Here is a 22,909-nt window from a genome sequence, read left to right as displayed (position 1 = left end):
TCTGTAAGCTTCTCTTAAGACCAAAACTATAGGCGTGCTGCAAAGGGCCTTGCTAAAAAAGACTGCATATTCTAAGTGTTGCCAACACTGCTTTATATAAGAAAACCTAGGGTTTGCTTTGAAAATAAGAAACTGCAGAAATGACCTTGTGCAGCTTGAGGCTTGTGACTCAGTACTTCTCAGACATGTCCAATTTAGAACATTGTTTTTTTTCTATGGCCCTCCAAATTCTGCTTGGATCTGCAAAATAAATGTAGGCTAGCTGTGCTTATCATCATCAGTAACAAATTCTGTGGGGTCAAGTGTCGTTCACGTCATCTTCACTAGGATCTTCTCGTCCTAGCTGAACGCGGGGTTTAGCTGTGCGACTGGATGACTGCACTAATTGGGTCACGGTGCAGCGCAGGCTCCCCTAGCTGTCTGTGTTGTGCAGAGATAACAAGGAGTAAAAATGTATTTTTGTCACCAAAATGACTAAAGGTGACTCCGAAAGCAGCCCTGCTCTAGGAGGCTGTTATCACGCTGTCACTTTTCTAACCATACTTTCACTTTAGGAGAACGGCATTATAAGGCTGTGCATAGTCTTTGCTGCTTTGTCTTTTGCAGAGGTGCATCCCTTGGTAACTTCAGCTCTGCAGTTTCTCAGTAATTACAACTTTTGGAGAAAGTTTGGAGGTAAATAGGGGAAAAGAAGAAACAACCCAAGCCCAAAGCACTTCATCCACTTGTCTTCCCCAAAGGAACTGGGAAATAGTGTAATAGCGTACTTTCCTCCAAAAATGAGGTACTTAAAGGGAGGGGAGAAGTTGCTTTATTGTTCAGATCTCTTCCGTTCTCTGAGTAAACTTTACCTCAAAACTGCTTGCAGCGTATACTCCCCATTTTCCATGGACATGGAACATACGTAACAAGAAAGCAATTGCTTCACGGCATTTTATATGAAACATTTTATACCTAATTTCCAGTCATTCTGAATTATTTTAGATACCTACCTGAAGGATTTTGATGTTCAAAAATAAATATTACCATATATTTCACATCTAACCTGATCTAAAATATGCACAGCTAATTAAGAAAAATGGATCCTGTGCTGAGACACACATCTTTTGAAGTGCAATTACATGTGAAACACAAGGAAGCAGGTGATTTTTAAGATGGGGAAGATGAATTTGCAGATGTTCAAGATATGAATAAACAAGGTAATTTAAAACAAAACAAAAAGACATCGGGTCAGAGCAGCTATAAGCACAAGCATTTTACAGACTTGTAAGTGAAAAGGCATGAGTGTAAATTGGAAGGGTTTTTGGCATTAATAAGATGGTTAGTTACTTGCTGGTAGTCAGTCACCTTTCTGGTCACATATGCCTCTCAGCTGGTTTTGTGCACTGAACTCAAGATTTAAGTGCCACTCTGCTGATGCTGGGTTTTAAGTGTTGTGTGCTCCAGGCTCCAACTTCCTAATGCTCTGCATGTTTGTGCTGCATCATTAAGTTCCTATGGCCTTGTAGTGTGGTAGCTCTAGCGTTGCGATCTCCTTGTTGTTGCAGAACTTCTTGGCTGCTCAGGGTCTGCAGCTGGAAGTGGATCTTCAAGATCTATCGGAAAGTTTTACCTTTAAGCATTGCTGGTAAGCCTTCTTGAAATTTATATAACCACCTCCCTGACTTTTTTTAGCTGCCCTTCTTATCCGTGGCAGTGATATAAAGTTCCTGTTATCAAGAGGAGGATTTCGCTCCATCTGTTCAACAGCTTGGCTCGCGTTCATCCAGCCTAACTTTAGACACTTCACAGAGGTGCCTAACATAAGAGCTTAATCTGGCAAGGTTTTTCAGCCCTGGGAGGGAGAGGGGATGGCACTGTGGGACCGGTGGTTTACCCTGATTGCCCTGATTGAACAAGGAAGCTAGTGTGAGACAGCTAACTAAACTGAACGCCCTTCTAAAATAAAAAAAATAATGAAAATGTGGTGTCTGTGCACAGTGAGGATTGCTATTTTAAATTTTCCTCTTTTTTTTTTCCTGCTTTGTAATTGTGCAGTGTTATTCCTTCTGTATTTCATAGGCAATGAAGGAGTCTGCATACAAAAACCTTCAACATTTTGCAAGAATTTACTGCTCCATGTCCAGAGTGACTTTGAGGAATGAGGATTTGGTTTTACTGCATTTTCTGCATGCTAATGAAATAAGACAGAGTGCAATCCTGTGCTAAAGGCTTTTTTGTAGGATACTCTGGCCACGCAGCTGCAGTCCAGTTACAGGAACGGCAAGAAAGCAAGGACTGTGAGAAAAGCATGATTGCCACTGTTAAGAAACCATATTTGTTGCCTGACGTGGGTGTAGCATTGAAAGTCGAGTGTTTTCTCACACGAGATGAACGGAACTGAGCTGTCTTTGAAGTTTAACATGCAGATGATTGTCTGAGATGGATTTAGTTGAGGAGGGGCAGTGCAGGGCACCCTCAATTCTTCAGACCCTTCATTGTAGGGCTGCAAAGTGGAAAACCCCGCCGGGTGCAGCTCCCCCGCCCCAGGGCTGCCGACCCGCGGCCGCCGCCGCCTCAGGGACGCTCATGGCTGCCTTCTCCTCCCTGAGGCGTGGGGGGCAGAGCCCGCCCGTCCCACAGCGAGCTCTGATAGGCTGGCGCATTGATTGGCAGCAGGAGCAGCCCTTGAGAGACCGCGGCTCGTGAGGCGGGCATTAGACATCCCCCACGGCGGCCTCGCCGCGGCGCCATCTTGTTTGCCAAGAGCTTCGTGGTAGGTGAGGCCCCGCGCCACGCTGCGCCGAGGAAGAGGGGCTGTGGAGCAGCGGGTGGCCGGAGCAGAGGCTGGGTCTGGCCGGGCGGGAAGGAGAGGCTGAGTGCGGGCACAGAGGCTGGCGCTCGAGCAGCATGCTGAGCCAGCCCTTACCCTGAGGCCTAGAGGGGAGCTGAGGCAGTTCTTTCGTTCCCCGCGGCGCCTTTGTGTCTGTGGGGGATCCCCTCACTGGGCTGCTCTCCCCAGCACCTGCACCACCACGTCCTGCTGTCTGAAGAGCACTAGGGTAGGGGAAGATGGCAGAGGTTTAGAAGAAAATGTTAATCGCTGGAGAGTGATCATATTTGGGGTAGAAGCCTGTCCTGAACTTGGTAATGCGTTAATGACCTTTGCGGCGAAGATGTAAAATTCTCTCTTAATTTGCATGGGATTTAAATTGTCATGTCTTTGTCTGGCCATTGCAGACGGCACCACAGGCCCCGCAGGTTGAGGAAGGTGGTATTTCTCTTCCTGTGTAGCAGCTGCACCTGCTATTCGGGGGGGGGGGGGGGGGGGGGGGCTAATTTTCATGCCAGCTTGTCACAGTCATAGACAGGTTTCTCGCGCCAACTTTGCTGAGAGGTGAATTGAGGCCTCCTGAAGTGGAAAGCTTTGAAATAGGATGTGAGAACTAATAAAGCACTGTGTGCTTGAACTGTTTGATCTATAATGTGATGAGTGGCTGCCTTGTACTGTTCTCCCCATGGAGACCCTGCACAACAAGAAGCCAATCAAATCACTAACTGCTGAGCAGGTTAAGGCAGTTCATGGTTTCCTCCTCCCTGTTATAGGCTCTGCTGAATGTTGGTTGTATTCTGATACTGGAAGTACAGAAAGCTCGAATAAGGAAAAAAAATCCGGTTCTGTGAATCTTAGAATCGTTGAGGTAATACTTGTATAGATGTGTGAAAGGAAGCTATTTCTGTAGTAGTTTGTGTAGAGAAACAATTACTATTGCTGATGCATTTACACATGTAGTGCATACAGATGTATTCATATAGGGTAAAACCTGTCATAAATAGAATTTTACTGTTCCTGAATTAACAGGAGGAGAATATTATTTATCTGATCTCCCCCTGAGGACTGCAGAAGCAGTTTGCTAACCAATTTTATGAAATATCTTTTATTTTTAATCGAGTCCTCATATTACAGGGTTTGGCCCAAATTGACATAGACGAAATTGCCACAGATGGCACTGTAGAAGTCCTGGACCCTGCAAGACTTATAAAAAGTACTGTTAAATAGCAAGGTTCTTAACAGAAATAATCTTTGTGGAATGATCTTTTAATGTTAAATTAAAAGCTCTCTATGCTGTTAGGAAGCTAAAATCTATTTTAATAAAATTTAGCAATTAGGTAATTCAAGCAGTGAACTAATAAAGACAGAATCCATCAGGATACCAAATAGCATCCATCCAGAAACACAGATTTCAAGATAATATTTCTCTTTGTACTGTCTTATCCTTATTACATGTATTAGTGAGTCTGCTTGCTGTATCATATTAATTCTACATATGTCAGAGAAGAGGTAAAGAAAGAAAACACATGCAGGTGCATTTCTCATGCTGTACTTTTCATTTATTTGATTTTTTCTTTTTGCCTTAGGACACTCAGATTTGTGCTGAGTTTCTGCTTGTCTAATGGTTAACTCTACAAGACCTGAACTTCCAGTTTTGCTAAAAAGCACACACTCTGATGAGTATGTTCCATCTTACTAGGTGCAGATTTAGAGTGTGGTAGAACTGACGGAATGACCAGACTGCACTAAAAGGACATCTGCTGCCAGCCTGAGGGTTGTTTGCTGGGGAGTTACATCCTTAGTTTGCAGCAGTTGGGACAGAGCAGTAAAGTTTTAATGTACGCTTAAGCTCTGTTCAGTCCAGTAGGACTGAGTATCTTAGAATAGTTTTGCAGCAAAGACATCCTGTAGTACTATCCTTGACTCTTTTTTGCTGTAGATAACTCTGGTGGTTTGATGCTGCTTTTCACTTTTTGTTGTGAAAAGTTGTTGTGCTAACTGTGCCACGAGCTTGATGTTCTGTAGGTAGGTGATGCAGGAAAGATGCCAGCTGTTTTTAGGATTTATTGCTGATTTTCTAAGAGAAGGGTGCGCCCGTAGGCTCTGTCCTAAAAGGTACTCTGAACTAGAACCAGATGACACATAATGCACTGCTCTGAACGAAATGTGTGTTTCAAATAGTCTTCGCAGCTTATTTTGTATTTACGATTTTCTCTTGCTGTGGGATGGAGGAAAGAGGACCATATATTCCAGCATTCTGGAGAGATGCTGTCTTCCAGAGGTAATGCCTCTGCTGCAGCATCAGAGGTGTTGGCCCTCAGATGCCAGTTGCTGTGGGCTGTTAGAATAATGACTCACGCTGACTTGCCAGCAGAGCAATTGGTAGCGTTTTATAATTTTCTTCTTTAAAAATGAGCAGTGGTTAGTTCAGACTAGCAACAAAACGGCTTAAACTGACCCAGCTGAGTTTGCCTGGCACAGGCTGGGAGCACTTTGACGAACCACGCAGTTTGGAAGTCATGGCCGTGGTCATGTCTGGGAGGGTGATGGTGACAGAGCTGCCGGGCTCAGGGACCTGTCATTTTGGCACAGCTGGATCTGGGAGACACGGTCATGAAAACCTGCTTTCAGCATGCTGACCCTTGTCACTAAACTTTATAGACTGGTCCTTGTTTGCGAGAATTGTTGAGAAATGTTCAAATCATTAAGGCTGAAATTTTCCAAGGAATCTAATGATATTAGGTGCCCAGCATTACCAAAAACCTCTGTGTGAACCCTGATATCCTTTTAGCAAATCCAAAATCTGTAATCTGAGCAGTATCTGGAGTAGTTACAGGACTAGAACATTCCATATTATTCTGTTACGAGTCTGTTCTGAAAGTTGTGTTATGTCCCTGTACAAAAAGTATCTGCCAGGAGGAAGCATGGTAAAGTTGAAGCATGTTGAAATTAAATCTATGGGATGTATTTCTTGTACTCTAAGCCAAGTTCAAGATGTATTGTAAGTCTTTCTGTTACTCTTTTGCTTTACCGGTTGAGGTATGAGGTGTAGCAAATTTTATAGCAAAAATTTATCACATAATAATGAAAAGTTTTTCAGAATATGAAAAAAGTTAAAATTTACATTAATTAAAATGCTAGGGGGGAAGTATTTTTTTGATCAGCATTAATGACTTGAGTCACAGTGGGAGGTGATGTGACATTAGTTGTTTGCTTGCTGTATCACGGTCTCAGTTTACGGGCCTGTGGTGTGCAGCTTAACTCTGTACATACTCTCTCTGGAGGTGATAACTGTTTGGGAGTACAGGTTGTTTTACAGAAGCGAGCACGCTGTTTTAGTTACGGTGTTGCAGAAGTTCACCTTCATCAACAGCTTGTATGACGAAAGTCATGATTTTCAGGAAGGTTCTACAGCGCTTCAGATGGAATCACAGCCCCTCTGGGCTCCCAGACTCCAGAAGGTGCAGAAGTGATGAGCTTTGCAGGCTGCCAGATAGGAGCAGAAGCCCCTCATGGTGCAGAGTGTGCAGTTAGAGTATACCATGAATACATCAAAGCTGTGTGTTTAAGCTCCCTGCTGTGAGCATCTGGTAATGCTTGGAGTTGTCCATGTGATCCGGGGTAAAGGGTAGCCTTAGAGCCACATTCATAATGAATTTTGGGAGGTGACACTAGGAGGATTCCTGATGGGGTTTTCTAATCTGTCTGGCCAGCTCATCCCACACAGGGAAAAGAAAACTGCTGGGCATATTTCATTCCATTTCTGTGCCTGAGAAAAGGTAGCAAACTACTTGCTGCGATGAGTCTGAGTGCTGTGCCACTATCAGCTTTCATGGTGTGAGCAAAGGGGTTTTATCAGTTCTTTAAAGAATACCACAGAAAACCACTGTGGTTTTGACACAGTTCTGGGCTGACAAGAAAAGAGGGAAGCGACTTAATGTCTTCTGTGCCCTGAAGGCTTATGCTAGTTTAAAGAAGTGGTTTTATGGTAATTTAATGCTGGTGCACCAGAGTGAATAGATGGGAAAGAGGAGGAGGATGAAGGCTTGTTGCTTACAGAGTAGTGTATATCTGAGCTCTCCACCTACCCAGGGCATAGGACTGCTGCATAATCCCACTGAGAATCCCTTGTGGAAAAAGATCTCATCTAGCAGAGAGAGGAAGGATAGTGTTTCTACAAGATGACGACTGTGCGTCTCCCTAAGGTGTTTTTTGCATGGTACAGCAAAAAACCCAGCGTGCCAGAGGGGCTATGGAAGCCTGTGCCAGACTGCCATGAATTATGGATGAGATGTCTGCTGCTAGCACAGACACAAACAGCAAACTGTAGAGCTCCTGGGTGCCTTGAGTCTCAGTGTTACAGTAATAGACTGGTTTTAGAATCCACTAGCAGCTCAGCAGCCTGCTCTGATCTCTTAATGTCTTTAGAAGTTACAGGTGCTGCTCATTTCTGTGGTTAGGACAGAGCGAGAAGGCCACTAATAATAAGTAGTGTAACTGGGAAGTTATAAATTTTGTCCAAGTCTTTATTCATTTGTTTTCAGTAAGAATAATTTAATGTACTTGAATTCAGTTTATTTGTCATCTTTCACCTGAACACCGCTGGGTTTTTCTAAAATAGGTGTGTGCTAGTCTGGCTGTAGTGGTTTGTTATTTTAAATTTTGTTATTTTTGCAAGGGAGCGTGTTGTTTTTTGCTTCAGCTGTGTAATTTTTAATTTCTTTAGTATTAAAATAAGCCATTGTCCCAGACAACCCTGAATAGTCTGTGTGCCCTTTGTACATAGCAAGCAAGGTGAGAGTTTAAATAGAGTGTAAAATATCTTGAGCTAGCTGCTGGGACATGCAGCCTGGTCTTGGCAGACCAGTTGTGTTGGGCTTCTATCAGACGCTGTAAACAGATGCCTCCTTTAAGGGGCTTGGTGTTTTTTACCCTCAGCTATATGCAGAACAAAGGATTGGACTAATGACAAAGAATCTGTGATACTGCCCTTTCTGTACAGGTCAGCCAGAGTTCTGAGGGATTTAAGTCTTTAATCTTAACCAGCATAAGGAAGATTTTTGGAATAATTGTATTAATAGAAGATGGATTTGCCCCTCCTCCAGTCACTGGGATTTGGTCTCATCTTTGTCTTTCAGGTTTGTTTATTCACAGCCTAAACTGTGCCACCCACAGATCTCTGCAGTTCCCAAGCTGTAGATACAGGAAGTTACGTGTCTTTAACATGTAACAGCATCTATTTCAAAACCACATTGTTCATTAAAACCAGGATAACTGACCTGTAATTTACAACTCAGATCCTTGCCCACATGCTTACTTTGTGCTGGATGCAAAAATCTGTTCCTACCTCAAGACTCGCAGTGTCAGTAATACAGGAGTTTGCATGGACCTCCTTTGCAGGGCAACAGAATTTGATTTACTGAGCTGTAGTCTGTCATCTTGCCCTGTTTTAGCCTTCCCTCTTCTACTGTCGTCAGAAGTCACCCAGATTAAAAAAACACCCATCCCTTTGAATAAATCCTAACCAGCAGAGGGCTGAGCCTGCCTTTAATGTCAGCAGGAAACCCCATCCTTGCTATGTGTCAGCACCTGCGCATAGGGCAAGAGGGAAGTGTTGTGTGTGTAGGGGTATGTAACCCTTTTCTGAGATCCAAAGGGCCTTTTAGGGTTTTTGTCCCCTATTTGTGCCTGGAGCAAGAAAGAGCCTTTTTGGATTACTGAAACAAGACTACACACAAATAAATTTGTTGGAATGTATAGCCCAAAGTGAAGATGAATTCAAGGCCCTGAAAGCATTAGCGGCTCCAATTTCTTTCAGTTGAGTGTAGCAAGGATTGGGGTCACAAAAGGGAAGGATAATTTACAGCTCAGCAAATGGGAAAGAGAAGAACTCTTTCTGGCTGACTTGCTGGAACTCAATCCTGCAGCAAACAACCAAAGTCAGCGTTATGTCATGAGCAATTGAGGTGACACTTCTATTCTTGCAGGAAAAGGGGTGCTGGTCATGAAGAATTTGTGCTAGCTTAGCAGAGGGGACAGTTCTGCTGAAGAAAATACTCTTCTTTTTTTTTTTTTTTTTTTTAATTAAAGGCTTGCTCTGTAAGGATAGGTAATGCTCAAGTAAGTGTGAAGTGCCAGTAGGGAGTTGTGCAGCAGAGACAGCGATCCCTCTGGCACTGGGGATACTGGGTGCTCGGTGGAGGGACTGAAGGAGAGTGCTGTAGTCATGCAGGACTTCGATCTGAGGATGGAACTCACAGCACTACAGCTGGCACCCAGTGGACAGTTTTTTAATCTGGCTTCTTACATGTTCTTTGTGGAACAACAGGAATTGATCCCATGCTTCAGTCTTTGCTCTGAGCAACAAGTAGCAGTCGTGACCCAAGTTACTGGTACTGTGGCAAGCAGGGTGTGGCTCAGACATAACACACCTAAGTTTTCAGAAACCTGAACGCTGAAATGAGTTCCTTCCTATTTTTTTTGCAAGGAAACCTGGAATCAGCTGTCTTAGTAGCCTTGTGGAAGGTATCCATGAGCCTGGGGAACACAGATGTCCTTCTTTGAGATACTACTAAGTATCCTGCTTTTCCTTCTAAAGTAGACTTCTACTTTCACTCTGCGTTAACTGCTTTTCCTTACCATATTGCAAGTCTCCTAAAACAGACCAGCGGCAAACTAGACCAGCATGAAGGATGCTTTAGTGTTTACTGTACACAGGCCGTAAGTGTGGTTTTGAGTAAGTAGGAGCTTTTGTCAGCCCTCAGTGTCCCAAATGCCTGTTACAAAACCTTGTATTTGGGATCTGTGGTTTATTCATGACAAAAGGGAACTGACATCTAGATGAATCAGGATGCTGAAATTAAAGAGGCAGTAGGACATGGAATTTCCATTGTTTGGATTTGTGTGTTTTGTAAAGTGAGACTAGAGCTAGTTCTCGGATTTTGGGGGTCGGTTTATAGATGCGATGCAGCTGTTCTTTGCATGTGGAGGTGACAGACAGACTTGTTAGTTGCATGGACATCAGTCAGTAAATAATTTTTTCCTGGTTCCTCTGTAATCAAATAGACTTTTTCAAGGTGATGTTGACAGCAGCAAGATAAACTGTGCCTCCTGCTTGTTAAGCAGATGGCTCCTTCTGTATGGATCCCTTCCGTGCTGTGCCAGTAAGGGATGGGGCCAGAGCGGTCATGGAACACTGGGGAGGGCCTGAAAATGATGAAGGACCTTTGTTGCAGATTTCACTGCATGCATTCATCTGCAGGTTGATAGTGATGGACACTGCAGTATGCTTAGAGAAAGCAGACAGACGAGTATTGTTTGTGGGTTTGGAGGGGGCAGGGGGGAAGGTGGTAATAGGAATGAGTGCAAGGGGCCACAAATGGCAGCTTCCCTGTTCTCCCAGGCGAGGCACTGTGTAACCTCCTGGGCAAGTTTCATAGCTACAGCAGGACAGGAATGAAACTAAGTAGGGGATGTCAGGCAGTTTCACAGTGAAAAGAGGACATGCTAACCTCCTTTATCAATCTAGACTCAGTATTGTATTACTCCTCCCTTGCACCACTCCCTTATCTACCTTTGTTTCATTCCTGCGAGGCCACAGAGGGTCAGCCAGCTCCTGGAGTGGGCCCAGCTCATCTCATGAGCTGTTGCTGACCAGCAGCTGCCAGGCTAGTGCTGAAGAGCTGTCAGCCTTCTCAGCACCCCGAGATGATAATCCTGAGGTAGCGTTCTGAAAGATATCTTAATAAACTAGCTAGCATTCAGCGTGTACATGGGTATGGTATGCTGATACACAGCACGAAACTGACCTCGGTTTCAGCCAAGTGTTAATGATGTTTTCTTAACCGACTGTTCAGTTCTTTATGGATCTTGCTTGCTAAATATTTGATGCAGCTCTGAATTTTAAGTGATGCATGGTTTAGTTGGCTTTGGTACAGTGGTCCCTCAATAGCTCTTATGTGCATAATGACTTGTTTGCTGCACAACAGTGGACTCAGCAGGCTGCACACTGTTCTGTGAGTGCAAAAGTCTCACACCAAGTCTTAACTCCAGTTACTATGTATGCTAAGCTGTGGGGTGCCGTGCATCTCATTTTATTAAGAGCAATCTCAACTTTAGTCAGCTCACAACAGTTTTTAATCCTCCCTCAAGGTACATCTTCTCTGAATTTGATTTACAACCTCTGCACTTAGACTTGAAATGCTGAATTAAAGACCAGAAAAAACACTTCTAAGAAAAGGTAAGAGCATATGATAAAATGACTTCTGTCTTCCCTTCTAGAGTAAAGCTGTTCTGTAACTCCAGGCAATTGGACATATTTGTATATTCCAGTAAATCTTACCATGAGTTGCAGCCTCAAGCAAACAACAGCAGCCACAGAATTCTCATGGTAACCTCAACTCCTGCCCTTCATGGCTCTGGAACAAGGAAATTGTTTGGATTTGCATCAGACCTCAGAGGACAAAATAGGACCACAGGAATTTGATATTTAGGAAATACAGTAAAATGAGAATGGCAGATGGGGAAAAAAGTTTGAGAACCCCACATGTTCTTTATTGATGTAATTTATCTTTTAAGAAAATAGACATCATTTTTCTAATTAGTTAAATACTAGGAAATGCCCGATTTTCATTCTGAAGTAAAATTGCCTTCCTGGCTAGTTTCATCACAGCCTTCTCGGGGCTGTTCTGTTACTGTTTCCATTGGCTAACCCCAGTGGCGTTTGTGTGCAGCAGCCGTGGCACAATCTCAGTCCTGTATGCACTATTCACTGCCACCTTTGTGAAGGAATGCCTTCTGCTGGTGACAGCATAAATGTGCTTTGTGTTTACATCTGAAAGTCACAACTTTGCTAATAATCATCTCTGATAAAACTGCAGCCTTAGGAAGCCTGTCACCTGACTAAAGCAGAATGGGCTTCTGTGGTTTTTGGCTTCCCAGGCTTCAAAAAACCCTTAAAGCCAGTTTCCTCACTGTAAACAAAAACCCCCAAAGCAATCATAAGGCCGTAATTCCTGTTTACAGAGATAAGCCTTTATTGTATGCTATTGGAAGCAAGTGGGACATGGTTACGGTTTTATATACAGAGAAGTCTGTAGCATTGGGTTACAATCAGTGGCAAATGAACCAAGATTACAGTGCAGATCTAAGTGTTGTGTACAGTTAGTAACAGTGGCTGGCGTACAAACCACAACACAGAAGCCAAATGAAGCCAAGTGTACAGGGTACAGCATCACGTGAGGAAGCAACTGAATGTACACAGAGCATCCATTTACTTTACATTTGCAGGCTCTTTCGGCTAGTGAGTAGATACAGCTCCATTTAAAACTCAGGGTGCAGTTATTTTTCTTCCCACTCGACTGAGACCAAATTAAGAAAATTTGGTGTTCAGATGACATTTTTAATGCTATAAATAGCTCAGGTTGTTACCGAATTACTTCATTTAAAGTTTCTTTATTTGCAGTATAGGTCAGGAGTAGTTTGATCATCATTGTTCTTTACAGATTACAAATTGGGAGAAATCTTAAATATCGAAAGTAGTCTGTAAGAAGATCACAAGGATCTCTTGTACTTCATTTGGAATTTTAATTCTGGGTAACTTCTTCAGAGAGCGATTTATTGGGAAGAAAGTTGGAATTGTCCACCATATTACTCATCTGTGGAATTTGTTCATAGTATTTAAGGTTTAGATAGTTAAAAGGTCATACTTCTTTTTATTCAATGCCATATCCAATCTTAGTGTAAAAATAAACGCTCTGTCCTCTGTGGATAAATAAATCCATCTGTTGGCTGCAGGTCAGACCTCTATTGGTGAAAGAGATTTAGAAAAATAGACCTTTTCTTTAATGTTTACTATGCTGACCCACAAAGGAAAAGTGAAATTCATTCAAGTCTAGAAACAGAAATACAGTACAAGTGATTTATAGAATTGCATTCCTTCCCTCTACAAACTTGCTGAGCATGAAACACTGCCCCAAAGCACTGCCTCTGTCTTTTCCTTGTCTTGTAGAAGTAATTGTCATCAGAAAAGTCACATTATACTGCACTGCCAGATTTCCTGTCTGCTGTCTAGGGTGCAGACTCTTAGCAGGGCTCTGCTTCCTGAGGATTCTTTGCTTAACAATTCTTTGGATGGATGGGTGGTGGTACTTTGGGTTATACAAGGGGGATGTTTTAGCCCAAATTAGCAGCAATTGTTTTGATCTGACTGATGGTGATTTTTGGTGGAAACTCAACCATTTAAGTAAAAAAAAAAAAAAAAAAAAAAGCTTATGAGTTGGGACTTGAAAAACACCAGCCTTTCCTCAAAAACTCCACTTCTGAGACTGCTTCCCAAGGATGTCCTCATTTAAGGGGCTGGTACGTTTGGCAGTACAGGTTTCATGCTCAACTTTGTCACGAAGAACGGGACAGGACGTTAAAAAGCATACAGCCCACTGGGACTTCCTCTGCTGTAGTGTTTCAGTGCTTTTGACAGTCCCCCCACAGCAGTGTTGCTCTCTTAGAAGTGCAAGTGTCCCAGAATGGCTCTGGGACAGCTGGAGGACGGGTGACATTCTGGAGTGGAAGCAGTAGTTAAGCACCAGTTGCTGGCCCCTGCAGAGGCTTGAGAGAACAGAATTGCTTCGTAGAGAGCTTGTCGACCTAAAAAGCTTAGTCAGTTTGATCAATAAATATTGACGTAGGGTTAGGATCAGAAATAAGACACTGCACTTTGGAACTGGAAGACAGAGTCAACTTCCTCCCTTTTCTGTCCAAAAGGAGACTAGCTTTAAAACAGCTGTCCTTAAGGACCTTTGTGATGTCTGATGAATAAATCACTAAGCGCCTGTGAATGTACCTGTCCCTTTTTCAGGGAAGAGTAAATGTATGACTGGACAAAGCTTCGAGGCTTTTTTCTGTGGTGTTTTTTTTTAAACATCTGTTCTGTGTTGTGTTGTCCCTGAAGGCCTGTTTACCCACTCTTAAATTGTGCAGCATTGCCCAGAGAATGGCTCTGTAGTTGAATATGCTCTATGCAGTACAGCCTCCATTTTCTTCCAGTATATGTATATTCCCATGCAATAGATGTTATTAGAAAACTACACTTGTCTTTATCCTGTTATTTTTAGCAGGGAAGCAGTGATACTAGTTTGAATACACAGGAAATAACCTGTACAGCAAATTAGAATTCTCATAATTAAATTCATATATTCACTAACTTTTCAAAAGCTGTACTGCCCTGAATGCTGTTCTTCAGCCCACCATTATTCTGCTTTGAGCAGTATCGCTTTCTGTCTGCTTATAAACAGTTCTTTGTGGAAATAATGAAAGAAGAATACTCTCCCTCCTACACTTGACTACATTTTACTTTGTTAGTTTACAGGATGCCCTTACAGAACTACAAGTTCTATTGGGAGTGCAGCAATACACACATTTCTGTATGCATAGATCATTAAATTGTAACAGTGCCAGTAGTAAAGCAAAACCTGCCAAGATGTTCAGTTCCTCTTAATTAAGCTTGATTTATATGTGCCTGTTGACTTAAGATGCAGTTAGTGTCCACTGCTGAGATGACACAGTACCCTGAGTAACTTTTTATTGATTACGCTTACACAAGCTTGTGCTTTTCTAAGAACATAGAAATGAGCACAGAGAAAATAAATAATTACACCAGGTTGTTTCCATGGAACACTGTTAAATCAACTCATAGCAGCTTCAAAGTATGAAGTTAAAACTTACCTTCTGCTCTACTCCCTTCGAAACAGATGAGTGCTATAATTAACTCCCTTCTAGCTTAAAAAAAATAAAAGTGGATAGAATGTCAAAATATGCTTTTCTGATAAGATGAACCTACTTTGTCATAACTACTTACACCACTACTGGTGACCTGAAATATGTACATTACAACATGTAGTTGTGGAAGCAGTATCTGCTTTCCCTTCTTGCCATGCTGTTTTGTGTAAAAGCAAGTTGTCCAGAATAGTGTGGGCGTTGTAGAAATAAGCTACTAGTATCCCTTTAGGGGAAACTACTGTTACTCCTTTCCCTCCCAAAATTCAGTTGCATGCTCTATACACTGCCTGCAGCAGTCTCCCTATTTTGGGTAGGGCTACATCAGGAGATAGAATTTGTTCACTGGATTTCTCCTGTTCCTCTTCCTCCTCTGGAAAACCTTCCATCCTGGACTTGTTTACTGAACAGAAAAAAAAAAATTAATCTCCTGTAGCAATGTAAGTAGCAGCTTTTAGCCTGCTATATAGATAGCTTAAACTTCTTACATAATTTCTTATAAACTATTGAAAAAACAATACTATCTCTCCCTGCTCTTAGTATACTAAGGCTGCTGGTTTACCACAGTAGACATAAACCTCCTGGTTTTACCATGGGCTCTATTAATGGACGTGGAAAAGGCAGTGCAACTTTCCCTCCAACTTTCTATCTGTGATGCTTGACCATTAAGACTGGAGAAGCGCATTCTAGCTTCATGTTTTTCTTTTCTCTCTCTCTCTTGCCTCAGTCCATTTTACCAGGACCAGACGTGTTCAGCAAGTGTGTGTATGTTCAAGGAGAAGCTGTGCTACACCTCGCGAACTGCAAAGCAGCATAAGGCACCCGGAGCTTCTAGATCCAGGTAAGAGGCAGGAATGAGACTTAAGTCCATGTGCTGTTTTGGAATTCAAAATTAATCGCAACTCTTATACTCATTCCAACTCCCCCATACCAATGAATGAAGGATAGTCAATTACATTCAATTAATGCCTTTTAGAATTAGTGTAATTTGTTCTAGTAGAGATAACAGTCCAGATGTTTTTGCAAACATGCACTTCTGGCTAGCTATAAAACATTTTGATGCTGTTTACTTACACAGCATGGAGGAGACTGTACCTTTAATTATCTTATTGCCACAAACCTTTGAAGTTGGAAATTAGTTTAGTCTCAATCTGTGGTTAAAATTTTTATATGCTTTTTAAATTGTTGCAATTCTTGTTTATCAATGGATTATTAATTAAACGTGGAAGAGAAGTCTCCCACTGAGGAGGCTTCAGTCTTTGCAAGAGTTTCTGTAGACTAGGCTTGATGGGCTCTTTTAAAGTACACTTCACTATTAAACTACCTGTGGTACAGTATATATGACCTTAGACTATACAGAGTTAAGGCACCAAATACAAGATAAAACAACATTCAAAATAAGAAATTTACTTTAGAACTGCACAGCTCCACATATCGCTCTTGGACACTTGGCTCCTCTTAAACATCAAGGTAACCATGTGGTGTGGATGTTTCATGCAGCCCCAGGAATTGGAGAAAAACCACCACTTTACTGAATTTAAATCTTACACTATGATGAACTTTTCTCTTACAGAACTCACAGAGCTACTTTTAAGTAAGGCATTGCATTGCCTACACAGTATCAGACAGGCCTAGCAAAAAAACACCCTTCCTCCTAGAAGACCTCAGACCAGAGGAACTGGCCTATATGTCCTACCTGTACTTTTGTATTACCTCAGACATCAGCTACAGACAAACAACTGAATCGGTCCCATTTCTATGAGCAGAATGGGAAAAAGGAAGATGTTTCAGAAGCACTAGAAAACCTGGACATAAATAGGTATGGATTTAGATGACACAGATAAAGCTAAGGAGACATAACTTCTGGGGTTACATAATAAAACAGTGTTGATGACAATTATCAAATGCTTAATTACTAACTTAAGTGGTTAATGTTCTGAAGAAAGTACAGGTGAGAACTGCTGCCGCAGTCCATAGGCATAGGACTTCACTGCTGAGTCTCTCCAGTGAATTGCTCTAGAACGACTATAACAGAATTTCTACTTTACAGTAAGGATCAGATTCACAGCAAACTAGATGTGCTAAAACAAGAATGAAACCAATGAGCTGTTAGACAGGCTGTCTCATATGCTATAGATAGCAGATGCAACTACAATATCCCTTTGCTTTGCTTTAAACAAGTCAATAAGTATCTCATTTTTCAATAGATTTATTCAGCAGGAAGCCCAAGAGAGTCTGTGTCCTGAACATTCAAGCTGAGTTACTGTTTCTTAAGACAGTACAACTGTTCTTAACAGAACTCCTCAGTGAGTCCAGCAGAGAGCTCATTTTCATTCTTTTAATGCCAGAGAGGAGAGGTCTTAGCTTCACGACTGAGAACAACAGTCTGACCTTCATATTTACATATCTCATCACGTACTAGAAGAATCCACGGCAGCAGAGTTCTTGTGCTGTTTCCCAGAGCCCCCGGAAATAGTAGCTGTTTTTGTAAGCTGCTTCTGTGACTTGGAACTCCTCTGAAGCGGGGACATATTTTTTCCTTGATTAAGTAACAGGCAGCTGTCTACAGAGAATTTACTTAAAGGCAAGAAGTTCTGATACTGAATGATTGTATCTTAAGTCTACCAAGCAAAGGAGGAGAGGGAAGCTTACAATTTTGACTGAGTAAAGACTGAAATACTGTATTATCTGCTTGCTCTTCATTTATACAGTTCTGGAGGGATGTTCAGGAATCCTGGGTCTAGACTGTGATGATCTACAGGCTCTCAGAAGGATAGATGCTGAATTACAAATGAAGCAGGGGACTGTTTCTTTCAGGGGATCAGGGACTGCCAGGCTCATTCCAGGGACATTGCTGGCACTGGATCAGGGATGGTATGTTAAAGCTGCTCACATTTATTGCTATCTTGGAGTTTTAGAAGAAATGCTAAGAGATTACTGTCCCATAGTTGAATGGCCAACAAAGAGGAAGGAGATGTTTTTCCTTTCCTTAGACCACTTGAAAAGTCTTTGTTATCACTCTCCCCACGATTTTCTACTTACTAATAACACAAGGTACTTGTGGTCATGGAAATCTTTCTCAATAGTGCAATGAAAGCAAAAAGCCTCAAATAATTTTAGATTTGTGCACTTTCCCCAATTAAGTTATTTCAGTGGCTAGCGGGCATAGTCTTTTATTGAGTAAGACACACATAAAGTCTTTTTTCCTATGAGAAGGCAAGTGTTCTCAGAGAAAGAATCCTAGTCTCCTGAGATCAGAGATACCAGAGTAGTTTTCACAGATCTCTGTAAATGAGTAGAAATAGTCCCTTGGCACATGAATAAGTTGAAATATTTGCAGAAAAAACTTGTTTCTCTGAAGGTCTTTATAGGCTGATTAAAAGTTTTTTAGAATCTAGAAACCTGTATGTAACAATTCCATAATTTGAGAGAATCAGTTATTTACTGGGATGCTAGAAGGGGATCAGAAAAGGCAGGGAAAGAGGACAGAAGCAAAGGTATTTAACTGCAGTGAAAGTCACGGCAGTGGGTTTACAGCACATTAAGTGGGAGCCATGACAATTGCTGAATCATCTAATTAGCTCACATTGGCTACATGACAGCAAATTAGACAGATTAGGAACCACCTACCCAGGCACTAAATTGCCTTTGTGAGGGTTGGATTGTGCACTGTGTCCAACAGAAATTGCTTGGGCAACAGAGGCCGTGTGTCACACATTCCTGTCACGAGTACAGGCTGGCTTCCCTCCATCCAGCTGGCACACTGCCCAGGAAGGTGGTGACCATGTTCCAGGGCCTGAATGTGTGCTTCAGGAGGACAGCAAGCGCTGGCGGAGGGAGGACATGATGGCAGGAGGCATCACGTAGCATCCCTTCAGCTAGCCAAGCCCGCCAGCCAGTTAAAGCTGCCTCTAGCTAGAACATGCCTGCAGAAATCTCATGTGGCTGGCAAAGTGAGATTGAAGCCCCGCTTTGTTAAATACCTTTTTTCTTCAAAATTCACAGTTGCATATCTGGGAAAATGACAAGCATTCCAGCTGCCACTTGCCTCTCAGGAGGACAAATGTGGAGGTATGGTGAACAGTACACAGTACTTAAGGGTTTCCAGCTGTAGAGACTGCTGCTTAAAACTTGAGTTCTTTGACCATTGCAGCTGGTAGAACGGAGGTGCCAACTCCTTGCAGAGCTGTGTGCTTTTGGAGAGAAGCTGCCAGCTGATTTATATCATAGGTGTGATAACACCAGGCATCTCCTGAAGTCACACGCTGACAAATCGCTAAACAATACTTCTGCCTGGCTTTCACCTATTTCAAAACAAAGGAAAACACTGCTCCTAGAATACATGACCTCACAGCAAGGTCATGTCAATGCTGTGTTTAACAGCAGTGCTACAACTGTGGAAGGACTCAACTGGGATGAAATTCTCTGAAGGGCAGCTGGGCCAGAGAGAACGGCTGTCCTGCACAGGCCCCCTCAGTCACCAGTCAGACCACAGCAGGCTGGTTCTACACACATTTCTCCCTTGGGTGGCCCCATGAAACCCAAACTGATAGAAAGGTACCTGCCTGATGATACGGGTTTGTAGGCAAGTGCAGCTAACAGCAAACAAATGCTGTTGTGACAGTGGAACAGTCTATATTTTATAATCTCCCCCTTCTGCAAATAGCCTCATTTTCCTGAGCATTAACCCAGCAGACTGCTGAAGCTCACAGTTGTTTTCTCCAAAGTCAACGGTAATGCCATTCACCTCCAGTGCAGATAACACATTAAACAGGTCCATTCTTTATTGTAAAGCTCTGGCTTCTTGTCATCCTTTGAGTGCCAGACACCATCTCCCAAAATACACACTATCATCTGGTTAGCTATAACTGGAGTTAAGGTGGGTAGCGTACAGGCACAGACTTTCCCTGGTGTCCTATTTATATATGCACTAATTGAAAGGAACTCTTCCAGAATTCCTTCCCATGGACCAGAAATTCAAACTGTCAGATAACATTTCTGCTTCGCTGAAAAGGTACTACAGAATAGGCAATGGTACTAGCAGCTGCACTAAGCGTACAGAACCAGGTTTATATATTTGGCTGTTGGGTACATCCAGAAATACAAAGCTCAGTAGCTGTAAACCAGACCTCTGGTCTCACAGAAAAGGCACTTTAGACCATGCTCCTGTGAGGAGGTTTTTAAAAGGAAAGCTGCAAGTATTATGCAAAAGAAAGGAGTTTCTAGTTCTGCCTTAGCAAAACAGTGCTTGTTGCAATGTTGATCAAGCAGATGTTACCCAAATTACTAATCAGATAATAACCTGGTATTTCAGTTAGGCTAACACCTACTGTTAGAATTTAACTGCTCTCTCCAGTGCCAATATGTTAGGCACTTACAGAGCCTACACCCATCACACTTCAGTACAGGGGAGTGTTTTGCTCAAGTACCACTGTCAATGAGGTTCCTAAACAATCTTACACCTTAGGATCTTACCACTGACTCCAAGTGGCTGCAAAACCCAGGCTTTAGGAGTCTCAAGCACACTGTATTTCACACTTCAGGGAATGGCATCTCCTACTGAGAAGGGGTGCAGCAAAGGCCGGGGGAACAGACTTCAGACATAAGCACTTGCATTACAAACAAAAAACTATTAGAGAAATTTAGTATCTTTTCAGTGAAAAGAGAAGATCCAACAAAGTGAGAACGTAAAAAAAGCAGAATAGAATGCTTAGGATTGTAAAAGGGTAATGACAGAAAAATATGGAAATTCACAGTCAAAGCAGTTCTGATGGAAACCAATACAAATGGATTAAGCTGCCAAGTACAGGCCACAAAGAAACAGATCAAGTGAGAGTCAGCAAGACATTTTATTAATCAGTCCTTGAACCGGACAGTGCTTGTCAGACTGACATCAGTTAAGCCTAGGAAAGGAATACTCAAGTTCATCATAATGCACCTTAACATTGCCTTGACACATATAAAATACTGTCTTCCAAAGGAGCGGAGCAGCCTGCTGCTCCACTATCAGGACTGCTTAGCCTGACGGGCTGAAAGAATGCTTTGAATTTAAAGTGAGCTTAAGACCAAGCCCCCAGTTTGCACCTTGAAGATAACAGCAGATGAAAATCTGCACCGCGGAGGGGGAAGGACATTCTGATGGCTCATCAATTGCACCTGCAAATGCAATCAAATGGTTATGTGCTTTCACGGGCAAGTCACCGGTACAGTCCCTGAAGGTCATTTCCCCCGGTGCAATCCACAGACCCCTGGCAAGGTCAGGCCTCTGCCCGCAGCAGCAAAGCTAACAATACTGAACAGCTATTTTTCTACATCAGCCTATGAATTCTAACCAGACGTATCCTGAGTTATGGACAACCTACACATGCAATTATTTACTAAATCGATGTTTTCAATATTGAAATGAAATAGTTTATTTTTGCTGTTATATTTTGATGCAAAACAACAAGCTTTGGGCCTGATACACTACTACGTATTCCATACCGAGTGTTTTCCTCTTTTACATGAGTATAAACTGTGATCAGTCAGGGTTTTTTTTTATGCTTTCATCTCTGAATTAGACCCTAAAATGCTAACACAACATCAACTCCCTCCCTTTTGCCTTTTTTTTTTTTCTTTTTTTTTTTTTTGTTACCATTTTTATATAAAAAAAAAAGTTGTTTCCAGCAACTTCAAGTATGGCAAGTACTGCGGTTGTGCAGAACTGTACTATGCAACTTTGCATAACGCAAGGTTATATAAAGGCAAATTAAAAAAAACCCTAGTATTTTAAAACTACACATATCATGTGCACCATATAGGTCATAATCCAAAACCATTTTAATCCAAGTAAAATATTTGTTAAAACATTAACTACAGAACTAAAAAGAATTAGTTATGGATGGCTGTATCCTAATTTCTAGCTTTAGAAAACCACAGCTAAGCAAATTATTCATGCAGAGTTAAATCACTGCCTGCCTGCCTTCCTCTCCTCCCACTGCACCCGCAGGAGGAAAGCAAACCTGGCTGCTTCATGAATTAATTGGGCCTAATGTAATTTGATCTCTGCAGATTTTAACTGTAATATCATCAATGTCTGTCTTTCTTCATTTGAAGCTTAGCTTTCATTGTTTAGGGAAGTAATTTCTCTCTGTATTAGTTAGATAATACCACACATCCCACTTCGCAGTTCTAGACCACGTACCTATAACCATGGTATGGCTTTCAGTGCAGGCCATGGCCGTGGCTTTGGTACCTACCCCACTGTTTTCCACAGGTACGCAAGGAATGCAGTGCCTGACACAGCAGTATCAGTACAGCTTTTTATGCTACACAAGAGAAAAATAATCGAAGGAGAACAGTCTGTTGATAAAACCAAACAATTTCTTAAAAGTGTTAAGTAATATTTTCTTTTTTAACTGAAACTAGAGTTTTTGAAGTGGCCTTGAAAAAATACAAAGTTGGAGTTCAGACCTATGTATTACCTGTTTAAATATTGAGTTAAACAAGACATAATAAAAACGTGCCATATACAAGATTGTCACAGGTATATGAGATTTTTAGAAAAAAAGCAATAAAAATATTCTTTAAGCTGAAAATAAAATCTCTTACCTTTTATATCACGATCTCAGCTTACAGTCACTACATTTCTGCTTATTTTATACAAGTGCATATGGCTATGAAGGTCCGGAGAGAATGAGAATAAAGTGGTATTAACCTGCTGAAAACTGCTTAAAAGACTTAAGCTGCAACATATAGATGTTCCAATACCATTTAAAAAAACATTCACCTTTCAGTTATTGCTGATTGCTGATTCACAATCTCAAAATATCAACATACAAATATTTTAAGAGGAAAAAAACTCAGCAAATTTAGAGCAGCAATGTTTTTTAAACTGGATTTTTACCAAATACTATTTTTCCTATCATTTGGTGATGATTTTAAGAGACACAAAAGCAATCCATTGGAAAGTCAAGTTCAAGCCTACCCTTTTTGTGCCTCATATTAATGATGTGGGGAAGAGAGAGAGAGAAAGAATATATCATTTAGTTAGATTTTGGAAAAAATATATATTCTATTTTTTTCTTCTGCCTTTTTGCTACATTTCATGTCTGCTGACATGTACAATGGTACAGAGCACTACTGCTTCAAGAGCGACCATTGCAAGTCTTTGTAGCAATTTTTATAGGAAACATGCAAATACAGTCATAGTATTAAAATTCTGAAGTACTTAAATAGTGAAAGTAAACGCAGGATTCACTGCTTAAAGCAGGCACTCTGCTGGGCTTTGTTTCTTGTTTTGGTGTTTGGTTCCCCCCCCCCCCCCGACACACCAGTCTTTCCCTT

At 41.8% G+C, this 22,909-nt stretch overlaps 1 protein-coding gene across 15 annotated transcripts in view; it reads right to left on the bottom strand.

Moving 5' to 3' along the window:
* Window positions 1-11,834: 11,834 nt before the first annotated feature.
* The window catches only part of STRBP (spermatid perinuclear RNA binding protein), a 72,827-nt gene continuing 61,752 nt past the window's right edge, over window positions 11,835-22,909 (bottom strand). For 14 of the 15 annotated variants that reach the window (XM_074923860.1, XM_074923861.1, XM_074923863.1 and 11 more), the window contains one exon: window positions 11,835-14,987. In XM_074923860.1, coding sequence (XP_074779961.1) covers window positions 14,851-14,987 — 137 coding nt within the window. In that variant the 3' untranslated portion in view covers window positions 11,835-14,850. Of the gene's footprint in view, window positions 14,988-22,174; window positions 22,240-22,909 lie in introns of all 15 variants that reach the window. The other variant, XM_074923877.1, reaches the window with a different exon arrangement.

Source organism: Athene noctua, chromosome 20, assembly GCF_965140245.1.
Source record: "Athene noctua chromosome 20, bAthNoc1.hap1.1, whole genome shotgun sequence".
NCBI lineage: Eukaryota > Metazoa > Chordata > Aves > Strigiformes > Strigidae > Athene > Athene noctua.
The sequence above is the reverse complement of the archived record's forward strand: the minus strand, read 5'-3'. Positions and strand labels throughout refer to the sequence as shown.